The sequence below is a fragment of the Coptis chinensis genome, chromosome 2 (genome assembly GCF_015680905.1).
Source record: "Coptis chinensis isolate HL-2020 chromosome 2, ASM1568090v1, whole genome shotgun sequence".
Taxonomy (NCBI): Eukaryota; Viridiplantae; Streptophyta; class Magnoliopsida; order Ranunculales; family Ranunculaceae; genus Coptis; species Coptis chinensis.
In genome coordinates, this window is record NC_141457.1 from 99217172 (window position 1) to 99242001 (window position 24830).

General features: G+C 42.1%; 2 protein-coding genes and 2 long non-coding RNA genes across 5 annotated transcripts; 2 read left to right on the forward strand and 2 right to left on the reverse strand.

Annotated features, from left to right (window-relative positions):
- The first annotated feature begins 558 nt into the window (after nt 1-558).
- LOC147519524 (uncharacterized) lies at nt 559-2401 on the forward strand. 2 transcript variants are annotated; one of them, XR_015214244.1, is made up of 3 exons: nt 559-1021; nt 1489-1600; nt 2185-2401. It is a non-coding gene; the product is annotated as an uncharacterized LOC147519524 (long non-coding RNA). The 2 variants fall into 2 exon arrangements; XR_015214245.1 differs by having other exon boundaries at nt 1499-1600.
- A 15892-nt stretch (nt 2402-18293) lies between these two features.
- On the reverse strand, nt 18294-19067 carry LOC147519525 (uncharacterized). Its single transcript, XM_086594140.1, has one exon. The coding sequence runs from the start codon at nt 19065-19067 to the stop codon at nt 18294-18296; it is 774 nt and encodes a 257-aa protein (XP_086450266.1).
- A 1549-nt stretch (nt 19068-20616) lies between these two features.
- On the reverse strand, nt 20617-21726 carry LOC147519526 (uncharacterized). Its single transcript, XM_086594142.1, has one exon. The coding sequence runs from the start codon at nt 21724-21726 to the stop codon at nt 20617-20619; it is 1110 nt and encodes a 369-aa protein (XP_086450268.1).
- Nucleotides 21727-22969: 1243 nt separating this feature from the next.
- On the forward strand, nt 22970-24005 carry LOC147519527 (uncharacterized). Its single transcript, XR_015212254.1, has 2 exons — nt 22970-23501; nt 23648-24005. It is a non-coding gene; the product is annotated as an uncharacterized LOC147519527 (long non-coding RNA).
- Nucleotides 24006-24830: the final 825 nt, after the last annotated feature.

The following is a 24830-nucleotide window of genomic DNA, read 5'->3' on the forward strand; positions in this document are numbered from 1 at the left end:
GTGATTCAAATAGTTGTAGAAATGGATGATAGTAAAGTCTTCAGAGAGTCAGCCTATAGGAAGAGTTTGAAAACATTATTATTTGCTATAGTTAGTGTTATTTTATTTGTAAGAGTTTGACCACCATTTAGTTGTATTTCAAGGTACTCATTGATCTTTGTAAACCTCAATTGTGTTCATATTTGACTTTATGTATCTTGATTTGGATTCGTCCAATTTCAAGGGAATGGTTGCAGTGGAAACTTAGTTACCACATTGTAGGTGTACCAAGGTCATATGATCATTTATGTGTAATGCATCGATCACCGTATTAGTAGGATTAGAAAATAATTAAGGTCTTAATTGTCAAAATCCTTGAACAATAAAAATAAAGGGTTAACCCACACACACACACACACTAGATGAGCCAATTAGGATTTCCCCACTAGATGAGAAATTAGGGTCTCCCCTAAATACACAAAAAAAAAGTCAGGCTTTGACTTTTTTTTTTGTGTATTTAGGGGGGAGACCCTAATTTCCCATCTAGTGGGGAAATCCTAATTGGCTCATCTAGGGTAATACTAGTTCACCCAAAAATAAATCGTCATTTAACGGATAGAATTTAAAGGTTTAGCGAATAAACTTACCTCTCCCGTAGTTAAAGAGCAAGTATCAATTTCTTCTCTCTCTCATAGAAGACAAAGTTTAGTCACACATATTTTTTGCAATTCATCTCAATCTATCACTAGAAGGTATGTACTCACAAGTAAGTAATCTCCTCTTATGTGTTTTGTTTTCACCTGAAAGTCCAAACTAACACAATCAAATGTATACTGATTGAGCTATTCTTCATCGAACTCATGATGACAAATCTTTTGTTGCAAGAATTTTTGAAGAAAGTGAAAAGGTCCAGGTATGAAATGTCAAATGCTTTATTACAGATATAATTTGTGTTCTTCCATCTTTTTTGTTTGAAAACAAACAGTTCATTGTGTCAAGGTGTTCAAAAGGGCCTAGAATCACCGGCATACTACATTGGCAGGTATGCTCCCACCGTTGTAGTTATTTGATGTTTCATTAAGTACATATTCTATGCAAATCACATGTATTATTACAGGGTATATGATTAATTCGTTGTAGAAACACCTAATTTTTGTAATTTTAGTGTAACCCCCAATGAATACCAAAAGTCCACAAAGCTTTTGATACTTGGTTAATGAATACTTAGTTAAGTTAAGGATTTTGGATACTCAGAACTTTTATAGACTTTGAGTTCTGTTTAATTGTCATTGGGGTTGAATTCTTCACACCAACTTTAATTTCTTTAACTTAAATGTTTAAGTACTTTGCTCTTCGCTTAAAAGTTACATTTCTAAATATTTTCCTGTGATAATTTTCCTTCACCATTTTCATCTGCTATTGCGATCATTTACATTTATTTTGGTTTCAATTTGAAATTGCATACATGTAGATGGTTGTGATTTTGATCCTATGACCTTAAGTATATAGGCTTCTTCAGATTGACAAGGATTCATCAAATTCCATGCTTTCACTTGGAGAACTATAAGCAAGGGAAGCAGGCGCTAATGGTTGTTTGAAGTTGATTTGCACTAATGTGGAGGTTAGTTCAGACTCAATATTTAGAAGTACATATAGTTGATGGCAGATGACATGCACCTTGGTATTGTCTTAATATGGCAGAATATATAAGTAGGAAGCTAGCAGTTACATGATTCATCATGGGTTAGGGGGTAACGAATCAAGTAGTAGCTAGACTTGCTAGCAATATTTTTGAGTGTGGTTGATGATGCTACTTTGAACTTTGCCCCTCCACTGAATGTATAGTGGAAAAAACTCTATGGGGGTATTTATGATACAAGTCATTGAGTGCAACTGATAAGGCGTTCCTCTCTACCTATATTTTGGCACATTTATCGTCCGAAGTTCCTATCTGTTTTGGTGAGGTTTCTTGGCTAAACCTTTTGAATGATTATATTGCAAATGGGTTCACGGGGGATTCTATAAACTACTCATTCCATTTCTAATCTTTTTTTATTGTTAAACTTTTTTATACTCACTCTACCGAGTTACTTTATATATAGACGAACCTCAAATGCACATTTGAAGAACTTTTATGAATTGACACCTTTTCTGCGAAGGTCTATCTGAATATGTTTCTTTGTTTCGATGGTCATGTGTCTTCAGGTATGCTCAAATTAGCTCAATGCATGTTCTTTTTTTACCTAATAACGCAAGCGACATAGTACACTAGAAAAGAACATGTAGGGTTCTCACCAAAAGGCATCTCATGGGAAGTGCTTCAGTGGTCACACAATGATATGCTTTTGTTTTAACCATCACGACTCCATTATGCAAAGGAACGCCATCACATTAAGAATTTCATAATTGCACCAGTTTGAGGTACTTGAATCTATCTATGTTAATCTAACATTACTTTATAGTATTTAAGCTGAACAATCACTATTGCAAAACCTTATCTGATGGGTTTTCATGATTTCTTCTCCACATTCAAAGAAAGGTAAAGAGTCTGGTTCCTCTATAACCGGGTACATAGATTAATCTCTGTAACCGTGTTATTTAATCGTTGGATCGTCTCGAAATACACACATTTGCCTCGAAATACAGACCACGACCTTGACATTCGTGTGTTATGTATCTCGGCACAGTTTTAACGGTTAAATAACACGGTTACAAAGATTAATCTCTGTACCCAGTTATAGAGGAACCGGACTCAAAATTAAAAGCTAACAAATATTTGACAAATAGGTAAAATATAGAATAACAACATTTGTTGAATTTGTTGGACTGATGGTCCTTTCAACAGTATCATGATATTTTATCTTTGGTTAGCATTGAAGATGAGGGCTACCACCAGGTTCCCTATTCATTTACTTTTTCTTAAACTTTTTTTTTTCTCTTGCTTTTTTTTCCTTTCTTTATTTGGTTGTTCATATATCTTTTTCCAAAATTTTGTCTCTGCAATAGATTTCAGCTCTTTGTTCTTCTATTTTATATTACTTTTTGTTAATGTTGAGATGATACCCTCAAAGAGATGAAAAACTCAAACTATTGATTTCTTCAACTATAAATTTCTAGGTCAAATGAGATGGATCCTGCTGACTTTAAAGTTGAGGAATTTGTGGCCAGCAAAGACCCCTTAAACTGTTTTTATGAAGAGTTGTTGTCTAGCAATTGAGGGTATATAACGCTAAGAAATACTTGGCATGCCATTAGTAATCACTACTCAATCACTATATTTTCAAGTTCGCGACCATTGGAATTGTATCACATATCAAATATTTCTAGAATGATATTATCTTATCATTTTGTAATTGAGACCATTTAAAACTCCACTATTCACTACACCATAATACCTATTTTGTAACAGTGCAAATTTTCAATTAGTAACGGATATAATTGTTACTGCATCCATAACAGTTATATCCGTTACTTACTACAACAAGCGTTACTTAAAATTTTGAATTAATATTTAATAATGTTTTCACGGTTAAGTTGGGATATGCTAACATTTATATCCGTTAGAAAAGGAATACAATTAAATTGAAAAATAAAGAAATATCACGAGCGTTCTTTTTTCTTATTTTTTTCGGCTAACACTTAATCTTGCCTCTTTTTTCGTACGACAGGAAACAAAAAAAAAAAACACTCTCGAAGAACCCTAGCTTCTCTTCGCATCTTCTCAAATTTCTCTTCACTAAATTCTCGACGAACCAGGTAAATCTCGTCACTAAATTCTCGATTAATAAAGAAACTCATGCTGATGGATTCTGAATCACGTAGATTAATTGATTGGATGGAAAAAGGTGTTTATGATGCGTTGTATAAGAAGTACCTGAAAACGCTACTTTTCTGTGTTTGTGAAACAATAGAAGGACTAATGATTGATTGAGGAATATGCTTGTAAGCTAAATTTCTTGTGAATATCTCTTGAATATATCATGAGAAAATGAAATTGAAATGGGAAATTGTGGTTTGTTTGTTTGTTTGTTTACAGTTTTGTTTAGTTATTCAAATTCGGATAGTCAAGAAGTGATGATGAATATAAGTAGAACTGGGAATAATAAGAAACAAGGAGCAACATTCGAGTCTAATACTACTATTAATATCACTCCAAATCAGATGAGGTATACCAAAATTACTTGTTTTAGTTTGTGTTTGAGTTTTTACTAAATGATCAATGTGAATAATTGGGTTTTTAGGAGTTCTGCTTGTAAAATGGTTAAAACTTTGGTTCAGTTGATGAAAACTCTTGACAGAATGCCTGAAGATGTAAAAAAAAAAACTAATAATCCATTTCTGTTATCTAAAGTTACACTGTTGGTTTTGATGTATTTGTGAACATTTATGAGTTGTTGATAAAATGTTTGAATTGATTTGTGTTTCAGCGTACTATTTTGATGAAGCTTCACTACTATATGATGATATTACGGTACGATCAATGCTTCATCTCTGACTTGTTATGAAACTTAAATGTAGTCATGTAGTATGCTTTAGCTAGATATGTATGTCGTTACGATCCTAGACTTATTATTGGTTCATTTGGTAGTTATTTTTATCCTTGAATTACCCCTGGACTTAATAATCAGTGAATGTGCTGCAATTAAACTTGCCTACATATCAGCTGACTACTTTAACTACTTTGTGAGATGTATTATTTATGTTATTTCTAAGAGCTGATGCCCACATATCAGCTCATGTTCTACTTTTGGCTGTATGGTATTGAATGCTACTACAGTCATATTCCAAGAAGTTGTAAGTCTAATACCAGTTCCAATGGAATTAGATCGCTCTAATCCTTTTTAGTTATAGATCTCTGAAATTATAGATACGATTCTTTGTAGAATTATCTTTGGCTTTTGAATACTCCAACTTTTGCATAGGAAGGTGGATGAATTGAATAAGACGATAGCTGTCGCTGCCAGAGATCTTGCCTTTTTTAGTATCGATGAAGTGGAGCTAGAAAAATGAAAAAGATGGACCAGCACTGCTCATACACAATTATGATATTTGACTGTTCACTAGAAACTCTTCTTTTCCTGGCTTTATTAGTTGACCGAAACTAATGTATGGATTGCCAGTTTTCTCTTTTTAATTATAGGAATATTGGATCTTACTCATACAGGGCGTCACTCCTATAATATTTAGCACCTGTATGTGTGTCATGCATTGCACGATTTGTAATATGAAAAATAAGTCTGGATCTCCGGACATGTTATAATATTCATTAGGTAGCTATAGTGAGGAAATCCGTTGAAGCTGGAAAAGAGCAGAACAACACAATCAATAACACAAATGGCATGTACCAAGAGCTGATGAGGTTTCTAAATGGCAGTCCGTATCAGGCAAGCAGATCAAACCAGTATGGTGCCCGAGATAATGATGGCTTTATTTCATCAGAATCGGATAGGCAGCTGCTTCTCATGAGGTAACCTTTTCCCCTATTGCGTTCTTTCCTTGTAAAAGGTGGAGGATGCGGCGGAGACTATGGTGGAGGCTGTGGTGGAGCTCAAACTGATTTCTACTCAGTAAACTTTGTTCAATTGCGGCCGATCTCATTTACTGACTATTTTACTTGTAAGTTTTCCCATTTTTCAATCGCTATTTAATTTTAGTTTGCTTCTCTTTATATATACGTATAATAATAAGTACGGTTCATAATTGCATTTGACTTTAGATGTGTAGTCTCATCTTAATATTGGGTGTATGACAACTCTTTAATGACATGCTTTTATCTTTTCTAGTAGTTTTTATCTTTTCTAGTACGGTTCATCTTAATAATAAGTACTAGTAGTTTTTATCTTTTCTAGCCGGGCTTGAATTTGGTATATACAGTGCTTTGAGAATTGAGATTATTGAAAGGGTACTTCTTGAATTCGGCATATCAGACTGCATTATACACACACACACACACTGATTTTGCAGTTGAAAGTTTAAGATGTTTGTTTAATGAAGTCTGAAGTTGAATTATAGTCCAAGTGTCGCCTCATGCTATTGAACCGTTTGCTATCTTGGAATGTCGTAGCTCACTTTTATGTTTACATGCATCTATAGCTCACATTATTGTGTAAAGAAAGTTAGCTATATTGGTAAGATTCAGATGAAGGAAATATTTTTATTGTTGTACTATTTTAAGAGCTAGCTTTTGATCTCGAGTAAATATGTTTGTTATCTTTCACCCCTTTAAGTACAAATCATAGTTCTGAATCGTTCCACAGTTATAACGTTTTTATGTAGTGACGATACACTTTACTTTTGAATATGGTAAAGAGTAGAGGCTGTGGCGGTGGCTGTGGGAATATGGTAATTAAATAGTGGAGGCTGCGGTGGAGGTTGTGGTGGTGGTGGCAGCTGTGGAAATATGGTAAAGAGTGGTGGTGGTGGAGGGCTGTAGTGGCAACAATCTTGCAAGCGATAGCAATGAGGGGTGGCATTCAGTCATTCACGCATGTTGAGCGAGGGTGGCATTATGAAGTTATGATGCTTCAGTTGATATAATGTAATTGTGCAAGTACTAGTTAATTGTAATAATACTATAAATTTTCTATTTTGATATATATACAAATGTTGGTGTGTGTTGTTTTTATTTTAGATCTTCATTTAATGATACCTGGATATGAAGTTGTCACTTAAAAAATATTACAAGGGAAATTACTGGTTTTAACTTGAAGAGACCATTAGAAAGTGTTGAATCAAGAAGATAGAAAGAGTTGTATTGGACATTATTTGACCCAGGATTTTTTTTTTTTTTTTAGTGGCTACAGTTTACTAACGGATATTTCTGTTACAAACAATTGTTAGTAAATTAAGTGACCACATCTATTACTAACGGATATATCCGTTAGAAATGACAAATTTAATCGGGCCACCAATAGTTGACTATTTGTTACAAATAATTTTAGTAACGGTTATATCTGTTACTAAAAATATTATTAGTAACGGTTATATCCGTTACTAAATTTGGCCTAAGTGAGAGTGACGCCACAGAGTTAACGGATATAACCGTTAGTAAACGCCTTTTCTGTTGTAGTGATTTACTTATTTAATGATATATATGAAGTCTTCATATAGTTGTATCAAAGAGTTTTGTTAGGATTTCAAAAGGAGGAGCATGTTGGAGTTATCCCTCACATGAGGAGAATGAGAGAAATCAGTTCAGCTTGTGTGGAGAAGACAGAGCACGCCCCGTGCCCTCCACAAGCCATTCTAAAGCGCGCCCCGCGCTAAAGTGCCTGGACATCGTCCAAGGCAAGAGAGCGCCCCACGCCCTCCACAAGCCAATATGAAGCGCGCAATGTGCTCAAGCGCCTGGACATCGTCAAGGCAAAAGCGGCGCCAGCCCTCGATACACTAATTTCGCCGGCCCGGCGCCCATGCCTATTTTGGCAGAATTCTATTTTTGCGAAATCACAAGTTTTGCACTATATGTTTGGGTTTTTGGCAAAACCAAACACATGAGAGGCAACACAAAAGTCAGAGAATACCCAATCTTGAAAGCTATCAAGATTGAGAGATAACCTTTACAGAGATACAACCCTATAAAGAGATAAGAGTGATCTAGTAAGGTGAGAGACTGAAAGGAGAGATTATAATATTCCTTCCCACTTTATAAAAAAACTAGCTCTTGTGGAAGTAGGCACCATTAGACGAACCACGGTATATCTTTGTGTTGTGGTTTGTTTTTACTGCTTTACATTATTATTTGTTGTTAATAGTTGTTTAGCGAGTTGGGCATATTAGCTAGTTGTAGTTGATATTGAGATTGTTGTCTGGAGTTGAATTAAGTTTAAATACAAGTTATCTGTGTAGTGGGGAATCGATTGGTATTGGTATTAACCCCAACAAGTGGTATCAAAGCCTTGGTTAGATTAGCCTAGGGTGTTATCCAAATCTTGGTCGGAAGGTCTTTGACAAAATTCTTGAGAGAAGATTTGAGTTTAAATAACTTGTAGAAATGGACCATTCCATGAACACTCGCATGACGAGTCTGAATAGGAAGAACTACACCATTTGGAAAGCCAAGATGGAAGACTTGCTTTATTGCAAGAATTTGGCACAACCCATTGAGAATGGAGGAGAAAACCGGAAGCGGTTGCTGCAGCTGAGTGGAGCAAGCTTGACAGAAAAACAATTGGGTACATTCGACAGTGGATTGACGACAGTGTCTTTCACCATGTATCCCAAGAGACTACAACTTTTGGCTTGTGGAAGAAACTCGAAGACCTTTATGAGAGGAAGTTGGGCGGAAACAAAGTGCTGGTCGTTAAGAAGTTTGCCGACACGAAGTACCAAGAATGTTCTTCAATGTCTAAGCATCTTAACGAATTACAGAATACCATCAATCAGATGCATTTGATGAAGATTAATTTGGGAGACAAAATTGAGGATTTGTTTCTATTAGGCTCTCTACCCGAAAGTTGGGAGACATTAGCAGTCTCTCTGCACGGAGCAACCAAGGATGGAATCGTTACCATGGAGATGGCTACCGCGTCTTTGTTAAATGAGGAGACTAGAAGGAGCTCAAAAGGCAGCTCCTCTCACTCAGAGATCCTTGTCCCAGAGAAACGGGGGAGAGGTAGATACAGAAAACCATCTCGTTATAGAGGTGATGATAGAAATAAATCTAGGGGTGAATCTAGAACTCCTAAGGCAAAAAAGCAATGTTACTATTGTGCCACCAAGGGCCACTTCAGATATGAGTGCAGAACACTGAAGAGGGATGAGAAGAATAAGCGCGGTACATGAAGACATGGTGCAGAAAGAAACGGAAACACAGAGATACTATCGCGACTTGCTCGACCCTAGTGAGAATTGTGTCGATTGTGGTGTGTCTTTGTTTTAGTACCTCATGTGGGGATCTGAGTGGGTGATAAATCTGAGGAGCATCTATCCGTCACAATCAAGACGGGGAATTCTTCACTACCTACAGCTGTAGTGAATATGGTGAAGTGAATATGGGTAACATTGGCGTCTCAAAGATTATAGGCATTGGTGATGTTCATGTAGAAACCAATGTCGGTTACACCTTGACACTCAAGGATGTAAGACATGTCCCTGACATTCAGCTAAGTCTAATTTCAATTTGGGAAGTTAGATGGCGATGGCTTTGTAAACCTGGTTTGGTAGCGGGGGTATGGAAACCGGTGAGGTTCCATTATAGCCGAGGGAAGAAAACTTGCTCTCTTTACAAAAAACAGGCTAGTTTGTGTAAAGAAAGAAGTGAATCTGCGCGGAAGAAGAAGCTTCCTCAAGGCGTAGCACAAGAGACTATGTCATATGGGCATAAAAGGGATGGAAGTTCTTGCTAAGCAAAAGGCCTTGCCAAACATCAAAGGTACACATTTAAATACATGTACTCACTGTTTGGTAGGAAAGCAACACAGGGTGTCTTGCTAAAGATTTCCGTCTCACAGAAGTCCTTGAACTAGTGCACACAGGTTTATGTGGTCTTATAAAAGTGAAGTCCCATGGGGGAGCTTCATACTTCGTGACCTTCATTGATGATGCGTCAAGAAAGATATGGGCCTATAGTATGAAGACCAAGGATGAAGTACTTGGCGTGTTTGAGAAATTCCACAGCATGGTGGAAAGAGAGACTGGGAAGTTGTTGAAGTGTATTTGCTCAGATAATGGGGGTGAGTATATTGGGCCGTTTGAAGAGTATTGCCAGAGTCATGGGATTAGTCAAAAGCAGTCGTAACATAATGGAATAGCAGAGAGAATGAACCGTACCATTGTAGGGATGATGAGATGCATGTTATCTCACTCTAAGCTACTTAGAACCTACTGGGTAGAAGCAATGTGTACAGCCGTACATGTTATCAACCTATCGCCGTCAAAACCTCTGAATAGTGATTATCTAGAGAGAGTATGGTTAGGCAGAGATGTTGATTATGGATACTGGAGGGTATTTGGGTGCAGGGCATTTGTGCATATTCCGAAGGATGAGAGATCCAAGCTTGATGACAAAGCCAAGCAGTGCATTTTTTTGGGTTATGGAGATGAAAAGTTTGGTTACAAACTCTATGATCCGATTAATAAGAAGGTAATCCGAAGTCGAGATGTTGTGTTCCTGGAAGACCAAACCATAGCAGACTTTGATGAGGGTGAGAAGCTACAGGCTTTCACTAATGATCTTGTTAATTCAAAACCAGAAGTTCCTACTATGGAACGTGCAGAAGGCATTGAGAATGTAGAGAACCATGAGTTTGAAGCTCATGATAAGAATCCTATTGCTCATGATGGGATAGAACCTATTGGTATAGAAGATGCAGATAAAGTGCATGAACCACCACCAGAGCAAGCAGAAGTGCATCCTCCTGAGGCACCAGTAGATGGGGCAAGGAGGTCAAACAGAGAGAGACTAGCTTCAACCAGGTATCCACCACATATGTATATCATACTATCGGATGGTGGAGAACATATGTACTATTAAGAGGCACTTGAAAGTACATACAAAGAAAAGTGGTTGAAAGCCATGCATGACGAGATGGATTCTTTGCATAAGAATCACACTTATGAGTTAGTTGAGAAACCGCAAGGACGAAAAATTATCAAGAATAAGTGGATATACAAAGTCAAGCATGAGGAGAACAATCCTCACCCAAGGCACAAAGCTCGCCTTGTTGTGAAGGGATTCGGTCAAAGGAAAGGGATTGACTTTGATGAGATTTTCTCTCCTGTAGTGAAGATGACTTCTATCTAGGTGGTATTGGGTATGACCGCAAGTATGAACGTAAAGGTTGAGCAGCTAGATGTTAAGACAATTTTTCTTCATGGAGACCTTGAAGAAGATGTCTACATGGACCAACCAGAGGGGTTTGAGGTCAAAGGCAAGGAGCACTTAGTATGCAAGCTGATAAAGAGCTTGTATGGGTTGAAGCAAGCACCAAAACAGTGGTACATAAAGTTTGATTCCTTTCTGGCGAAGCAAGGATACAAGAAGTTTGCTTCCGATCATTGTGTATTTGTTCAGAGATTTCCATATGGGGATTTCATAGTGCTATTGCTGTATGTGGATGATATGTTGATAGTTGGCCCAAACATCAACAAGATATCCAAGTTGAAGAAAAACTTGAGTAAGTCCTTTGAGATAAAGGATTTAGGTCAAGCAAGGCAGATACTTGGGATGCGGATCACTCAAGACAGAAAGAGTGGGAAGTTGTGGCTTTCTCAAGAAAGCTATATTGAGAAGGTGTTGAAGAGATTCAACATGGATCAATCGAAGCCAGTCAGTTGTCCGCTTGGTGGCCAGTTCTGCATGACCAAAGAGATGTGTCCAAAGGGTGAGCATGAGCAGAGTTAGATGGAAAATATTCCTTATGCATCCGCAGTGGGCAACTTGATGTACACAATGGTGTGTACAAGACCGGATATTGATTTCACCATTGGTGTTGTAAGCCAATTTTTGTCAAATCCGGGTAAGAAGCATTGGGAAGGTGTTAAGTGGATATTGAGATATCTCAAGGGCACTTCCAAATCATGTTTGTGTTTTGGTGGAAGTAAGCCCTTACTTAAAAGGCTAATCGATGCGGACATGGCGGGTGATGTTAACTTCGATGAAGTCCACCTCAGGTTATCGGTTACTTTTTATTGGGGGCGGTTTCTTGGCAATCTAAGTTGCAAAAGTGTGTTGCCCTCTCCACTACAAAAGCCAAGTATATTGCAGCCACTGAGTGTTGCAAAGAGATGCTATGGATGAAGAGGTTCTTCGACGAACTAGGGCTAAAGCAGAAACAATTTGTGGTTCTATGTGACAGTCAGAGCGCCATCCATTTAAGCAAGAATCTGAGTTTTTATTCTAGATCTAAGCACATACATGTGTGTTATTATTGGATTAGAGAAGTACTCGAAGACAAGCATTTGTGTATCGAGAAGATCCATACTGACAAGAACGGGTCGGATATGATGACCAAGGTCTTACCGAAAGGTAAGTTTGATGTTTGATGTGCTACCGCCGGAATGGTAGCAGACTCCTCCTGTTGATTTGGAAATTACATGGAGGTATCCCCCCTCACTTTTCGGGAGGGAGAGATTGTTGGAGTTATCCCTCACATGAGGAGAAGGAGAGAAATCAGTTTAGCTTATGTGGAGAAGACAAAGCGTGCCCCGCGCCCTCCACAAGCCATTATGAAGCACGCCCCTCGCTACAGTGCCTGGACCTTTTTAGCGAGCTATTCCCTCTATAACTATAAAAATAAGCATAAAAGGAAATTAGCTTGGTTCAACTAAAAAGTACTCCATCACGAGGAAAGCGGTTCAGCCAAGAAAGAAATTCTCATTCTAGAATGCCTAGTCCGCAGGTAGAATCGGATGCCAGCCGGGGTAGACGGATCAGTCCGTCCAAGGCAAGAGCGCGCCATGCGCTCAAGCGCCTAGACATCGTCCAAGGCAAGAGCGTGCCCTGCACCCTCGATAGCACAATTTCGAGCATTCCCCGCGCCCATGCCTATTTTGGCAGAATTCTATTTTTGTGGAACCGCAAGTTTTGCACTATATGTTTGGGTTTTTGGCAAAACCAAACACACGAGAGGCATCACAAAAGTCAGAGAAAATCCAATCTTGAAAGTTATCAAGATTGAGAGATAACCTTTATAGAGATACAACCCTGTAAAGAGATAAGAATGATCTAGTAAGGTGAGAGACTGAAAAGAGAGATTGTAATTTTCCTTCCCACTTTATAAAAGGACTAGCTCTTGTGGAAGTAGGCACCATTGGCCGAACCATGGTATATCTTTGTGTTGTGGTTTGCTTTTACTGTTTTACATTATTATTTGTTGTTAATAGTTGTTTAGCGAGTTGGATATGTTAGCTAGGTTGTAGTTGATATTGAGATTGTTGTTTGGAGTTGAATTGAGTTTAAATACAAGTTATCTATGTAGTGGGGAATCGATTGGTATTGGTATTAACCCCAACAGAGCATTTGCTATTTTATTTCTTCAAAATAATAATAATAATAATGAACAATTAGTACGTAAATCATGGCAGTATTAGCCAAATGAACAATTAGTATGTAAACCAAAACAGATAGTTCTTCTTCTTTGTGAAACTCTCTTCATGGTATCGGAGCCTGTATAGACCCTAAAACTCTCTTTTCTCAAACTCCTCCTTTCACTTTCTTTTCTCTCTCTTTCTCACTGTTCTCTCCTTTTTCACCCTAGCGGCCTCTTTTTTTTTCTCCTCATCTTCTCCTTTTCATATTCTCCCCCTTCTCATCTGGACCGCCCATCTGTCTGTTCATCCTACGACCCTCCTACCGACCGTACACCTGCCGCCCCATGGACTAGGGTTTCGTGGCCTTGATTCGCTGCTCCTCATTGTCCCTGCTTATGCTGCCTCCTATCCCCTACAATGCGGACTTAGTCCAATCTTACTACATCGTGCCACTACAAATTCCTCTTCTCGACTCCGCGGTTCTGTTAAGGGATCCGGGGTCGAGAACCCTCACTGTTATTCTCTTTCCACCGCCCATACTCTTTTTTCTTGGTTTGCGTGTGGACTGGACCGCAATCATCACGCGCGTTTTTAGCCGTCCCTCGTTCCTTGCGCTTCCACGTGTCTCGCGTTGGCTGGGCTACCCAACTGACTCCTCAAGCTCCACAACCCCAGTAATTACATTTTTACCCCTTCAGTATTTAAACCCTCTTCCCTCTCCCTCCTCCTCATTTCGCTTTCCCTCTCTCTTGGTTCTGATCAATCTCCGGTTTGCATGCGCTCTACTGGTTTCTTGGCGGTTCTTCCCTCCTTCCGGACCTCTACCCGGGCATAACCACTCTCCTTGCTCCCTTTGGTACGTTTTCTAGGCTTGCTTTATTTTTGTTCAAGCTAAATAGTAGGTTCTTCCCATTCTCTGCGTCTGTCTCTCTGTCTCTCTGTTTTTCTGATGTCGGGCTCTAACTCCGACGATTCTTCCACTTCCTGTTCACCCCAAGTAGCGTCTCCGCCTCCCACTCCTCTTACAGCGGCCCCCTCCACCTCCGGGCGCCCAGCCTCTTTGCTACCTCCACCCTCACGATGTCGCCGCCCTAATTTAGACGCCATTAGGGCTGCTTATGGCATTCCAACCAACATAACTCTAGAACACGTGCCATCCATCACACACTACCCTCACCTGGTTCTCCGTCGTCCCGGTCACCTAGTGATCATGGTGGGTCAAATTATTACCGGTCTACGGCTACCCCTCACTCTCTTGGATGTCGAGGTGTGCAACCACTTCAACATCCCCCGCCAAGGCATAGGAAACTTTTGGAGGACTATGTATGCCGCGAATGCTTACAATAAAACCGGCGAGCCCAAAATCACCAGCCGCGACATCTTCTCCCACTACTTCCTTAAGAAAAGCACCAAAGATGTCGGTGTGGGATACCAGTCTTTTTGTGTACGCCCTCAGAAGCTACCCCTCTTGCTCCGTATTACATCCTCAAACAAAGTGTGGCACCATTACCCTTTATATGTTTCAAAACAATTTCTATCCGCGGACCTTCCTTCCGATTTAAATCTTAACCATCTCACCTTCATCACCCGTGGTGAGTATCCTTGTCTTTCGCTTCTTTCTTATTGCATTGTTTCTGTTATGCTCTAACTCACTGTTCTTCTCTGTGTTGTAGGTTGGCGGCCAAACTCTAAATCCCAATTCTACTCGACATATCTTGTCCCATTTTTCAAAGACTCTGCGACCTCGGACCCGCTCAAGCCAGTCACTTAGGCATCCACCCTACCACCGCCACCCCGCTGTTGCAAATTCCCAGTCTACAAACCTTTCGTGGCTTCTCAGCTCTCTTTTACCACCCTCCCCCTCCCAAAGAGCGAAAACCCCGAGCCTCTCCGCCTACCAGAAAAAGATCCCACATTTTGTCCTCCCACCATCGTCGTCCTCGCACCTCCTCTCAATCCCTAAGATCTCGAGACTCTCCCGCCACCTCCGTGCCCGAAGACATCCCCTCCAACCACTCCATTTCCAACTGGGACGACCAGTATACTTCCCCTAACTCCCCCACCGACGACATGGACGTTCATAAACAGAAGCTTTTTGATAGCGACTCTGAGAACGATGAGGTGACAAGGTTTCCCCAACCGAGGCGATGGCTCCTGCTGAAATGCCCCCGTCCAAGAGATAGCGGACATTGGCCTCTGAAGGGTCAGTCCCTGTAGTTCTGCGGACCTCTGTGTCTGAAGCACCTGCCCCCATCACCTCTTCACTTCAACCCGCAGTCCCTTCTCCATGCGCCCGCCGGCCTGGCAAAGAACCGATTCCCGGCGGCCGGTTTTCGATCGCCCCCGAGAAGACTTCTGCCCCATTTTCAACGTGCGCAACCGCCAAGTATCCACAGCTGACTCTGCCCTAGACAATGCGGCAGTAGCCTCTTCCTTATTCTACAACGCCCATTTGCCCAGGGACATCGCCTGCGCCGATGGGGGTTCGTTTGATACCCACCGCACCTCTTTTTATACTAACTGGGAATGGGTAAGCCCCTCACTTTTTTTTTTTTTTTTTTTTTACCTCTTTATTTCTGTTTCTAGGTGAGCTTGGACATTTCTTTCATGATCCGTGGTCTTCTCAACACCAAGAACAAGTTGGCTACCTTGGATAAAGAGGTCAACGACCCTTCTGGTTTAAAGGCTACCTACGCAAGACTTCAATCCGATCTAGCTGCTGCTAACTTGGCCAAACTCAAGGCCCAGGACAAACTGCAATCCACAAAATCTTCCCATCATAACTATATGGATACGGTCAATGACCGTCTGAGTCGTCAGCGGGAAATGCTCCTTGAACAACATCAACTCAACCTATCTGCCTTAGCCCAACAACACCAAGCTGCTGTCGGCACCCTCAATCAAGAACAGAAAGATGCTACCGCCGCCCTACTTCAGCAACACCAAGATGACATGGCTACTCTTCGCGAACGCTTCAAGCTTCTTGCTGACAAAAGGGTAACCAAGAAGATCCATGAAGAGCTTGCCCGACTCACCCAGGAAGGACGGCTTCTGCCTGAAAAGCCCTACACCCCAGCAGCAGCCCCCTTCGCAGACGCCTAGGAAAAAGTGGCTGCCACCGAGACCCTTCCCTGCTCCCCAGTGCATGAAGAGATTTCCAACCCTACCGCGGCTACTGAAGAGACCCCTACCGAGACCCTGGAGAACGTTACTGCAGCAACCACCACCGTCCCTTCTGAAGCAGTTTCTGATGTCCTACTTGCCATTGACTCCCCCTCCGAGAATCACTAGAAATACTCTTTGTCTTTCGCACTTTTTGTAATAAGTCACTTTATCCCATCTGGGTCACTGATTGTAGTACATTTGTTCTGTTTATGTTTGAATATTAATCTCTTTCATGTAATGTTTGATTTTTCTTAACATGTTTGTCATCTCTTCCTCTCCTGACTTTGCTACTTGCGCAAGCCACCCCGCCCCTCTGGTCTACCGGTCTCTCCCCCCCCCCCCCCTTTCTTCTGTGGTTTGGTCTCTTTACTTTACTCCAATGTAGCCCTTGCCCTGTCTTTTTCTCTATGTTTAGCTGTTCCATCAACTGTGAGCCAGCCTCCATGCTCCACGACTAGTTCCTTGCATTAGTGATAGGCTCGTTTCTCTCGCTGTTTTTGCAATGGTTGAGTATATTTGTGAAGGACTCCAACTCCCCACTATTTCTCTCCATGTTTGGGCCTCATTCCCCACATGGTACTAGTATCTCTAATCCGCGAAGAGCTCATCCCACTCCGCGGACCATATAACTTCAGCGAGTCGATTGAGGCAACTCCTCTTGCCCCTGACTCCTTCTAACCTCTTATCAGCGAAGGGCTCCTCCCCTCCGCTGTCTCCCTCCACGCTGGGATTTCATGCCCCATGTGTGACTTGCATCTCTCCCTGCGAAGGGCTCATCCCGCTCTGCAGGTTCTATCTGCAGTCTCAGCCAGTTCCTTGGGGCAACTCCTCTTGCCCCTGGCTTATCTCTAGCCTCGTATCAGCGAAGAGCTCATCCCTTCCGTTGTCTCTCTCCACCCTTGGGCTCTATGCCCCACGTATTATTCATGCCTCTTATCCCGCTCCGCGGGTTTCATAGCTTTTGAAAGTCATTGGGGCCTCGCCTTGCCCAGTCCATTCCGACCTTGTGTAATCGTGAAAGTCTCCCGCCCGTTGTCTCGTTGGCATTCCATGTCTCATGTTTATTTTGGACCCCTACCTTTATAAATGATGGTTTCATCTCAAAAGTGTTGTTGCATTATATATTTACATACAGCCACAGATTCACGCATTAGATTTCTATTATGTTCAAGTGTGATTATTTTTTTAACATTCTCACGTTCCACGACTTCTCTATCAGCTTGCCTTCTTGGGTCCGCAATTCGTAGGTGCCAGCCCCTCCGATATCCACCACCGTATAAGGTCCCTCCTAATTCGGACCCAGCCAGCTTTCCAGCTTTCCATCTTTCCATCTTTCTTTTTCCTGGTACTAGGTGTCACTCGGCGGAGCACTAGGTCACCCATTTGGAATTATCTCGGCTTGACCCTCCTGTTGTACTGTCTTTGCAGTCTCCTATGATACTCTTCCAGCTTTATACCGACAATGTCTCTTATCTCCTCTGCTAAATTCAGATCTGCTGCTAAAATTCTCCAGTTTGAGCCCTCCTCCACGGCCTTTGTTCGCGTTGTAGCTGCCACCATCTCCGATGGGATCACGGCTTCCACCCCGTAGGCCAATGAGAATGGAGTCTCTCGGGTAGATGTCCGAGGTGTGGTCCGGTAGGCCCATAGCACATGATTCAGCTCGTCGGCCCACGCCCCCTTCTTGTCTTCCAATTTCCTCTTAAGGTTGTTCATGATGATCTTGTTGGATGACTCTGCCTGTCCGTTGCCCTCGGGATTGTAAGGGGCCGAGAACCCCTATCTCACTTTGTAGGCTTGTAAGAACCTGGTCACCTTCGCTCCCGTAAATTGAGTCCCATTGTCAGCTATGATGGTGTACAGCAACCCAAATCTGCAGATGATATTCTCCCATAAAAACTTGATGATTTGCGCTTCCTTCACTTGCTGCAGGGGTACGACTTCAATCCATTTTGTGAAATAATCCGTGGCTGCGAGCATAAATCTCCTTTTGCCACTGGCCATGGGCAGCTGTCCCACTATATCCATTCCCCACATAGAAAAAGGCCACGGACTTGAGACATTATGAAGGGGTTCAGCGGGGGCGAATATCAACTGGGCAAATCTCTGACACTTGTCACATCTCTTAGCAAATTCCACAACATCCCTTTTCATGTGGGGCCAAAAATACCCCTGTGTCAACAATCGATGTGCTGTCGTTCTTCCCGCTGAATGGCTCCCGCAATCCCCCTCATGTAGCTCTGCCATTGAAGTTTTTCCGTTGAAGAACGACATTTTAACAGTGGTCCATTGAAGTTTTTCCGATATAACTCTCCTTCTAGTAGAACGTATCTCCGAGAAGTTTGCTCCCATCTCCTTCTTTCCTTTTTATCCGTCACTTCATTTTCTACCAAAAAGTCTTTAATTGGCTCCATCCTGCAACCCTCCTTCTCTTTTGCGACCTGAGAAATCTCCATCACATCCTCGGTGCTCGGTTTCTCTAACCTTCCCACGCGTATCGTTCTTTCCTCCGACCCGGGATTTGCGGCTGCCAGGGCATCGGCGTGTCTGTTCTCTCCACAGCCCAAATGAAGGAAACGGAGTTTTGTGAATTTCGTAGATCGTTTACGCACTACATCCAAATATCTGGCCATCCTGGGGCATCGGGCGGCGAACCCTCCATTCACTTGACACACCACTAAGTTTGAATAAGAATATACTGTCATCTCTTTCACTCCCAAATCTTCAGCCATTCTCAATCCTGCGATCACCGCTTCATACTCCGCTTCATTACTGGACGCCGTGAACCCTAGTTTCATGGTTTGCTCTATTCTGCTATTATCAGGTGTAACCAACATCACTCCTATGCCGCTGCATGCATCGATAGCCGATCCATCCGCGAATACCCTCCACCCATTCCTCCTATCCCACGGGTCTAGGAGGTCTGGCTCACCTTCCCATTCCAGCTCCATAACCTTTTCCTCTCCCCACGTGGGATCCTCCGCGGGAAACTCTGCCAGAAACTCAGCCACCGCCTATGCCTTTTCCGCGGTTCTTATCTGATATTGTATCTCATAGGAACTCAGCATCACTGCCCATTTGAACATTCTACCAGAATTTTCTGTCTTTAGTGCTTGTCTTAGAGGCAAATTCTTTACCACCACCACTACATACGCTTCAAAGTAGGGCCGGTTTCAGTTTCAGGGTTGAAAAAACTAACGCCAAGGCATACCTCTCAATCCTACTATATCGCATCTCTGCATCTAACAAAGTCTTGCTCTGAAAATATACCGGCTTCTCCATCTTGTCTACCACCCGAAAGAACTGAGCTGACTGCATACTCCGTGGCCCCCAAGTACAAATACAGTTTCTCCCCGGTCTCGGGCCTTGACAGCAAAAGTGCTTTGCCCAAATATTTTTTCAACTCCTGGAATGCCTCCTCACACTCCGCGGTCCATACGAAATCCGGTGTGCTCCTTTAATCGTCGGTACAGCAGTCTGATTTATCGAATGACTTGGAAATGAATCTGTTTAGGGCCGCAACCCTTCCTGCTAACCGCTGTACTTCCTTCACATTCTGCGGAGATGGCATCTCTACTAGGGACCTTATCAGCTCGGGGTTAGCCTCGATCCCTCTATGCGTAATGATATAACCCAAGAACTTTCCCGTGGTCACCCCGAAAGTACACTTCTCAGGGTTCAGCTTCAAGTTGTATTTACGCAGTATCCCAAAGGTCTCTTTCAACCCGTCTATATGTTCCTCTTCCGACATACTTTTCTCCACCATGTCGTCTATATAAATCTTAATTCCCTTCCAAATCTTGCTTTCAAACATTTTCTCCCCTAATCGCTGGAATATTGCCCCTGCATTTTTCAAACCAAATGACATCCTTGTATAGCAGTAAGTACCGCCCTCCACCATAAACGATGTCTTCTCCTGATCTGGCTCGTACATCGCGACTTGATTATACCCCATCGATGCGTCCATGAAGGAAAATATCTTGAACCCGGCCGTCCTGTCCACCAACTCATCTACTCACGGCATGGGATAACTGTCTTTCGGGCACTCCAAATTTACATCAGTAAAGTCCACGCACATACGTACTTTTTCATTCTTTTTTGGTACTGCGACTATGTTAGATAACCAGTCCGTGAACTCCACCTCTCGGATTATTCCCACCCCATTCAATCTAGCGACCTCTTCTCAGATCCCCTCGGCGTATTTTGGCCTAATACTGCGCATCTTTTGCCTCACATGTTTGGCGCCCTCTTTCATATGTAAGTGGTGACATGCGAACTCTGGGTTCAACCCAGTAACATCCTCTATAGTCCAAGCGAAGACATCCCTATTATCCGATAAGAACTGTATCAACTTATCCCTCCTTCCTCGGGCAAATTGGATCTTATAGACGTGAACTTCTCCTCTTCCCCTATCCCAATATTCACTAATCCTACCTCATTGATCGTCTTTGTATCCGCCGATGTCCCATCCTCTCTCTCCTTGGAGGTGCACTGTAATTGCTATGTCGGTCTCTTCCTAGGGTTGGAAGTCTCTCCTTCCGATCCGTTGATCAACCGCTTCATGGTTCCCCGATGACTGTTCTTGGCAGTTACCTGATCACCGTAAACCTCGTACATGCTGGTAGGGGTGGGGAACCGTATTACCTGATAATATGTTGACGGGACCGCCTTCATCTCGTGAATCCACCGTCTTCCCAAGATTGCATTATATTGCGAAGCCGAATCTACCACCGTGAACCGAGCAAAGACTGTCACCGGCCCTGTTGTCACGGGTAATAAGAGTTCCCCCATGGGCTCTGTTATACTTCCATTAAATCCATATAAATTAGTTCGCGAAGGACGTAACTGCTTAGGATCGACTCCCATTTCCTCCAAAGCACCTCTGAACAACAGATCTACTGCACTTCTACAATCAATCAACACCCTTTTCACCATGTAGTTTCCCATTGCCACTGTAATGACTAACGCATCTTCATGTGGTGAGTCCACTACCCATAGGTCCACGTTGCTAAACACGATTCTATCCTTTTCTGCCGCCGCCACCTCTCTCTGTCGTGGCCTATCTATTCTCTCATTAATTTGTTGGATGCTCGCGGTCCGCCGTATCTTGTCTCTATGAGCATTATGACTCATAACCTCCCCGCTGTAAATCACATTGATGGTTCCTAGTATTCTTCCCTGCGGCGGCCTGCGCTCCTCATTCCCAGTGTCTCTCACAAATTCTCCCATCCTCCCTTTCTCTACCATTCTCTGAACCAACCATTTTAGGGCGTAACAGTCATTCGTCTCATGATTCCTTATCTGATGATATGCGCAGAAAGGTTTCTCAAGTATTTCTATTGGCATGCTTCGCGGTCCTTCATACCCTGGTAGACTCTTTATTAAGGGTAAGATCTCACTGAGCGGTTTGTTCAATGGAGTCTGTTCCATCTCGCGGTATGACTTCCTTTCTCTGTACTCCCTTCGGATTCCTTCCCGGCTTCCCTCTGCTCGCGCTCCGTACCCGCGATATCTCCCACTTTCTTTTTCCGACGTCCCCGCTTTCCGGTGTTCTCGTTCCTTCTCCAAAGATAACACGGCATTCCCTGATCTCTTGGAATCTTTCTGCATAGAGTCTTCATATCTTATATACTTTTCCACTCGTGGATACAGCTCATGTAATGTCGCGATCTCATTCTAGGCTGGTTGGATTGGTGCACTCGCCCCCGGCGCAAGCTCTCTCAAAGGCTATCACCATTGCCCTCCTCTCATCCAGATTTTTTAACTTTCGGTGTCTCGCGCCTTTGAACCGGCTAATGTAAACTCCCCTAACTTATTCCGTGGACCTTTGTCGCACATTGAACAGAGCCGCGATGTCCACCACCCCGCTTTTTCTGATGTATGAAGTGATTTATGAACGCCTACTCCAATTTCTGGAACTGGCAATCTGTAGTACCAATCCGACGCCCCTCCTTTAAGGCTAGCCAGGAACATCATACATCGCAAACCATCATACCGAGATTCCTGCCAGAGTGGCATCTATTGCCTAAAATGATGAATGTGGTCCGCTAGATCTCCTTTGCCGTCGTACCTCTCGAACCTCGGCTGGGCGAACCGCTTTGGAACCTCTGAAGCCCATATGTCATCTGCTAACGGGTTGCGATTCAACCCCGCCAAAGACTGACCGCCCCTAACGACTCTCCTTCGTGCGCGCCGGTTTGCCTCCCTATCATTGTATATCATCTCTTGGACTTGCTCCATTGTCAATCCCGCTACCGGATTTTCTACTAGATTCGGTCCGGGCTCCTCCTCGTCTTCAGATCCCTCATTTTCAGACCCCTCGCTTAGCTCTTCCCCAGCCTCCTCCTCCGTCTTCTCTCTCTCTTCGCAGCTCATCGTTTTCCTCTCTCAGCCTCTCGATCTCTTCTTGCATCAGGCATGTTTCTTCCGCTGCTTGCCCTTCTTCTAGTTCTTCCCTTCCTCAATCACCGCTTTCGGCGTCGGCTCATGAACCCTAATCTTCTTTGGCCTACCCACTGCTCTCTTTGGTGTCATTTCTAAGTTGCTTTTCTCTAGTCCCCACAGATGTCGCCAAATGTATAGACCTTAAAACTCTCTTTTCTCAAACTCCTCCGATCCTTTCTCTTTCTTTTCTCTCTCTTTCTCACTATTTCTCTCATTTTTCATCCTAGCGGTCTCCTATTTTTTTCTCCTCATCTTCTCCTTTTTATATTCTCCCCCTTCTCATCTGGACCGCCCATCTGTCGTTCATCCTACGACCCTCCTACCGACCGTACACCTGCCGCCCTATGGACTAGGGTTCTGCGGCCTTGATTCGCTGCTCCTTATTGTCCCTGCTTATGCTGCCTCCTATCCCCTACAATGCGGACTTAGTCCAATCTTGCTACATCGTGGCACTACATAGTCCTTAAAGCCAAATGGCTGATTTTGGATCTTAAGATCAGTTTCATTAGTAACTTCATCTCCATCGAACTCACACAAAAGAAAATTATCATCTCTGGACAATTTTGATTTGCTAGGTTTCGTTGATGGAACAATTCCATTCCATGTCCAGATAAAATGTTTCAAGCTACAAATGCCGATCAAACTATTTCTATTCTTCTTAATGACAGGTACATTGAGTGGAAGAAGCAAGCTCGTATTTGGATTAATGCTACACTCTCGGAAACTGTTCTTCCATTCGTTCTAAATCATATAGTCTGGTTCTAACTGAAGAAATCTCAATTGAAGAACGAAGTCGAGTCCCAAATCAATCAGATATGATGCCAACTCAATGCAAACAAAATCACGCGACACCTGACTTGTCAAATCTCTCCATGTATATATTCTGATTATCAAATCTCTGTTGGTAATGGTCAAGGCTTACCGATCGATTGCTCACACTGGTACATCCACTCTTACCTCCTCTTTATCATCTTTTAAGTTGCTTAATATAATACTTCATGTGCCTCATATTTCTCATAATCTGCTGTCAGTTTATCGATCAGTTTACAAAAGATAATACTTGTTCTTTGTTTGTTACTTCTACTAGCTTCTTTTGTTGTTAAGGACAACAATTCTGGGAAGATCCTTTTTCAAGGGCAGCCTAAAAATGGTTTCTACCCTTTCCATCTCAAAGTCAGACCATCAAATGCTACTGCCATGATCTTCTTCCATTTCCATTCCTTCAACATCAACATGAACCTCAGCTCCTACTGCTCTTATTAATGAAAGAACTTCTTCAACAATATGGCATCAACAACTAGGCCATCCCTCTCACCAACTTTGCAATTTGTTTAACATAAGCGTCATGTACCTGTATCTGACACTTTCCATGTAAACAATTTCTTTTGTGAATCTTGTAAATTTGGCAAAAGTACCAAATTACCATTTAAAGAATCTTTCTCTCACACTACTTCTCCATTACAATTGCTTCATATTGATTTGTGGGGACCTTCCCCTTGTTCTTCTGTCTGGATTCAAATATTATCTGAGTGTTGTGGATGACTGGTCTCGATTTACTTGGATTTATCCTTTAACTTTGAAGTCTGATTTTTATAATGTTTTCGTCCCTTTCACCACATCAGTTGAAAATCAATTCAACACACACATCAAGATTCTTAGAACTGATGCAGGGGGTGAATTCACTAGTAACTTGTTCAAACAATTTCTACAGTAAAGGGTATATTTCATCGGTTTTCTTGTCCTCATACACCATAGTGGAGAGAAAAAACAGACACATTCTTGACTTAAGTAGAATTTTATTTGTTCAAAGTAATATTCCATACTCTTATTGGGTTGATGTATTTCTTACTTTTGTCTTTCTCATAAATAGATTGCCCACTCTAGTTCTATCACAAAAAACCACCTTTTGACTTGTTGTTCAATCATCCCCCTGACTATCATTTTCGTAAATCATATGGATGTTCTTGTTATCCATGGATTAGACCATACACAAATAGTAAACTTCAAGCTAGGAGTGTTCACTGTGTTTTCATTGGTTATAGTCCACATCATAAAGGATATAGATGCTTAGATGTGCAAACCGGCAAAATATATATCTCGCAGCATGTTATCTCTAATGAATCAAACTTTCCATTAATTTCATTCCTCTCATGTTTTTCATTCCTTAATTCCTACTGCTACTTTCTCTTCTAATCCAATCATTCTTGTGTTTCCTAACTATGCGTGCTCCATAACAAGAAGTTATTTCTCCACAACCTTCAAATAATTTC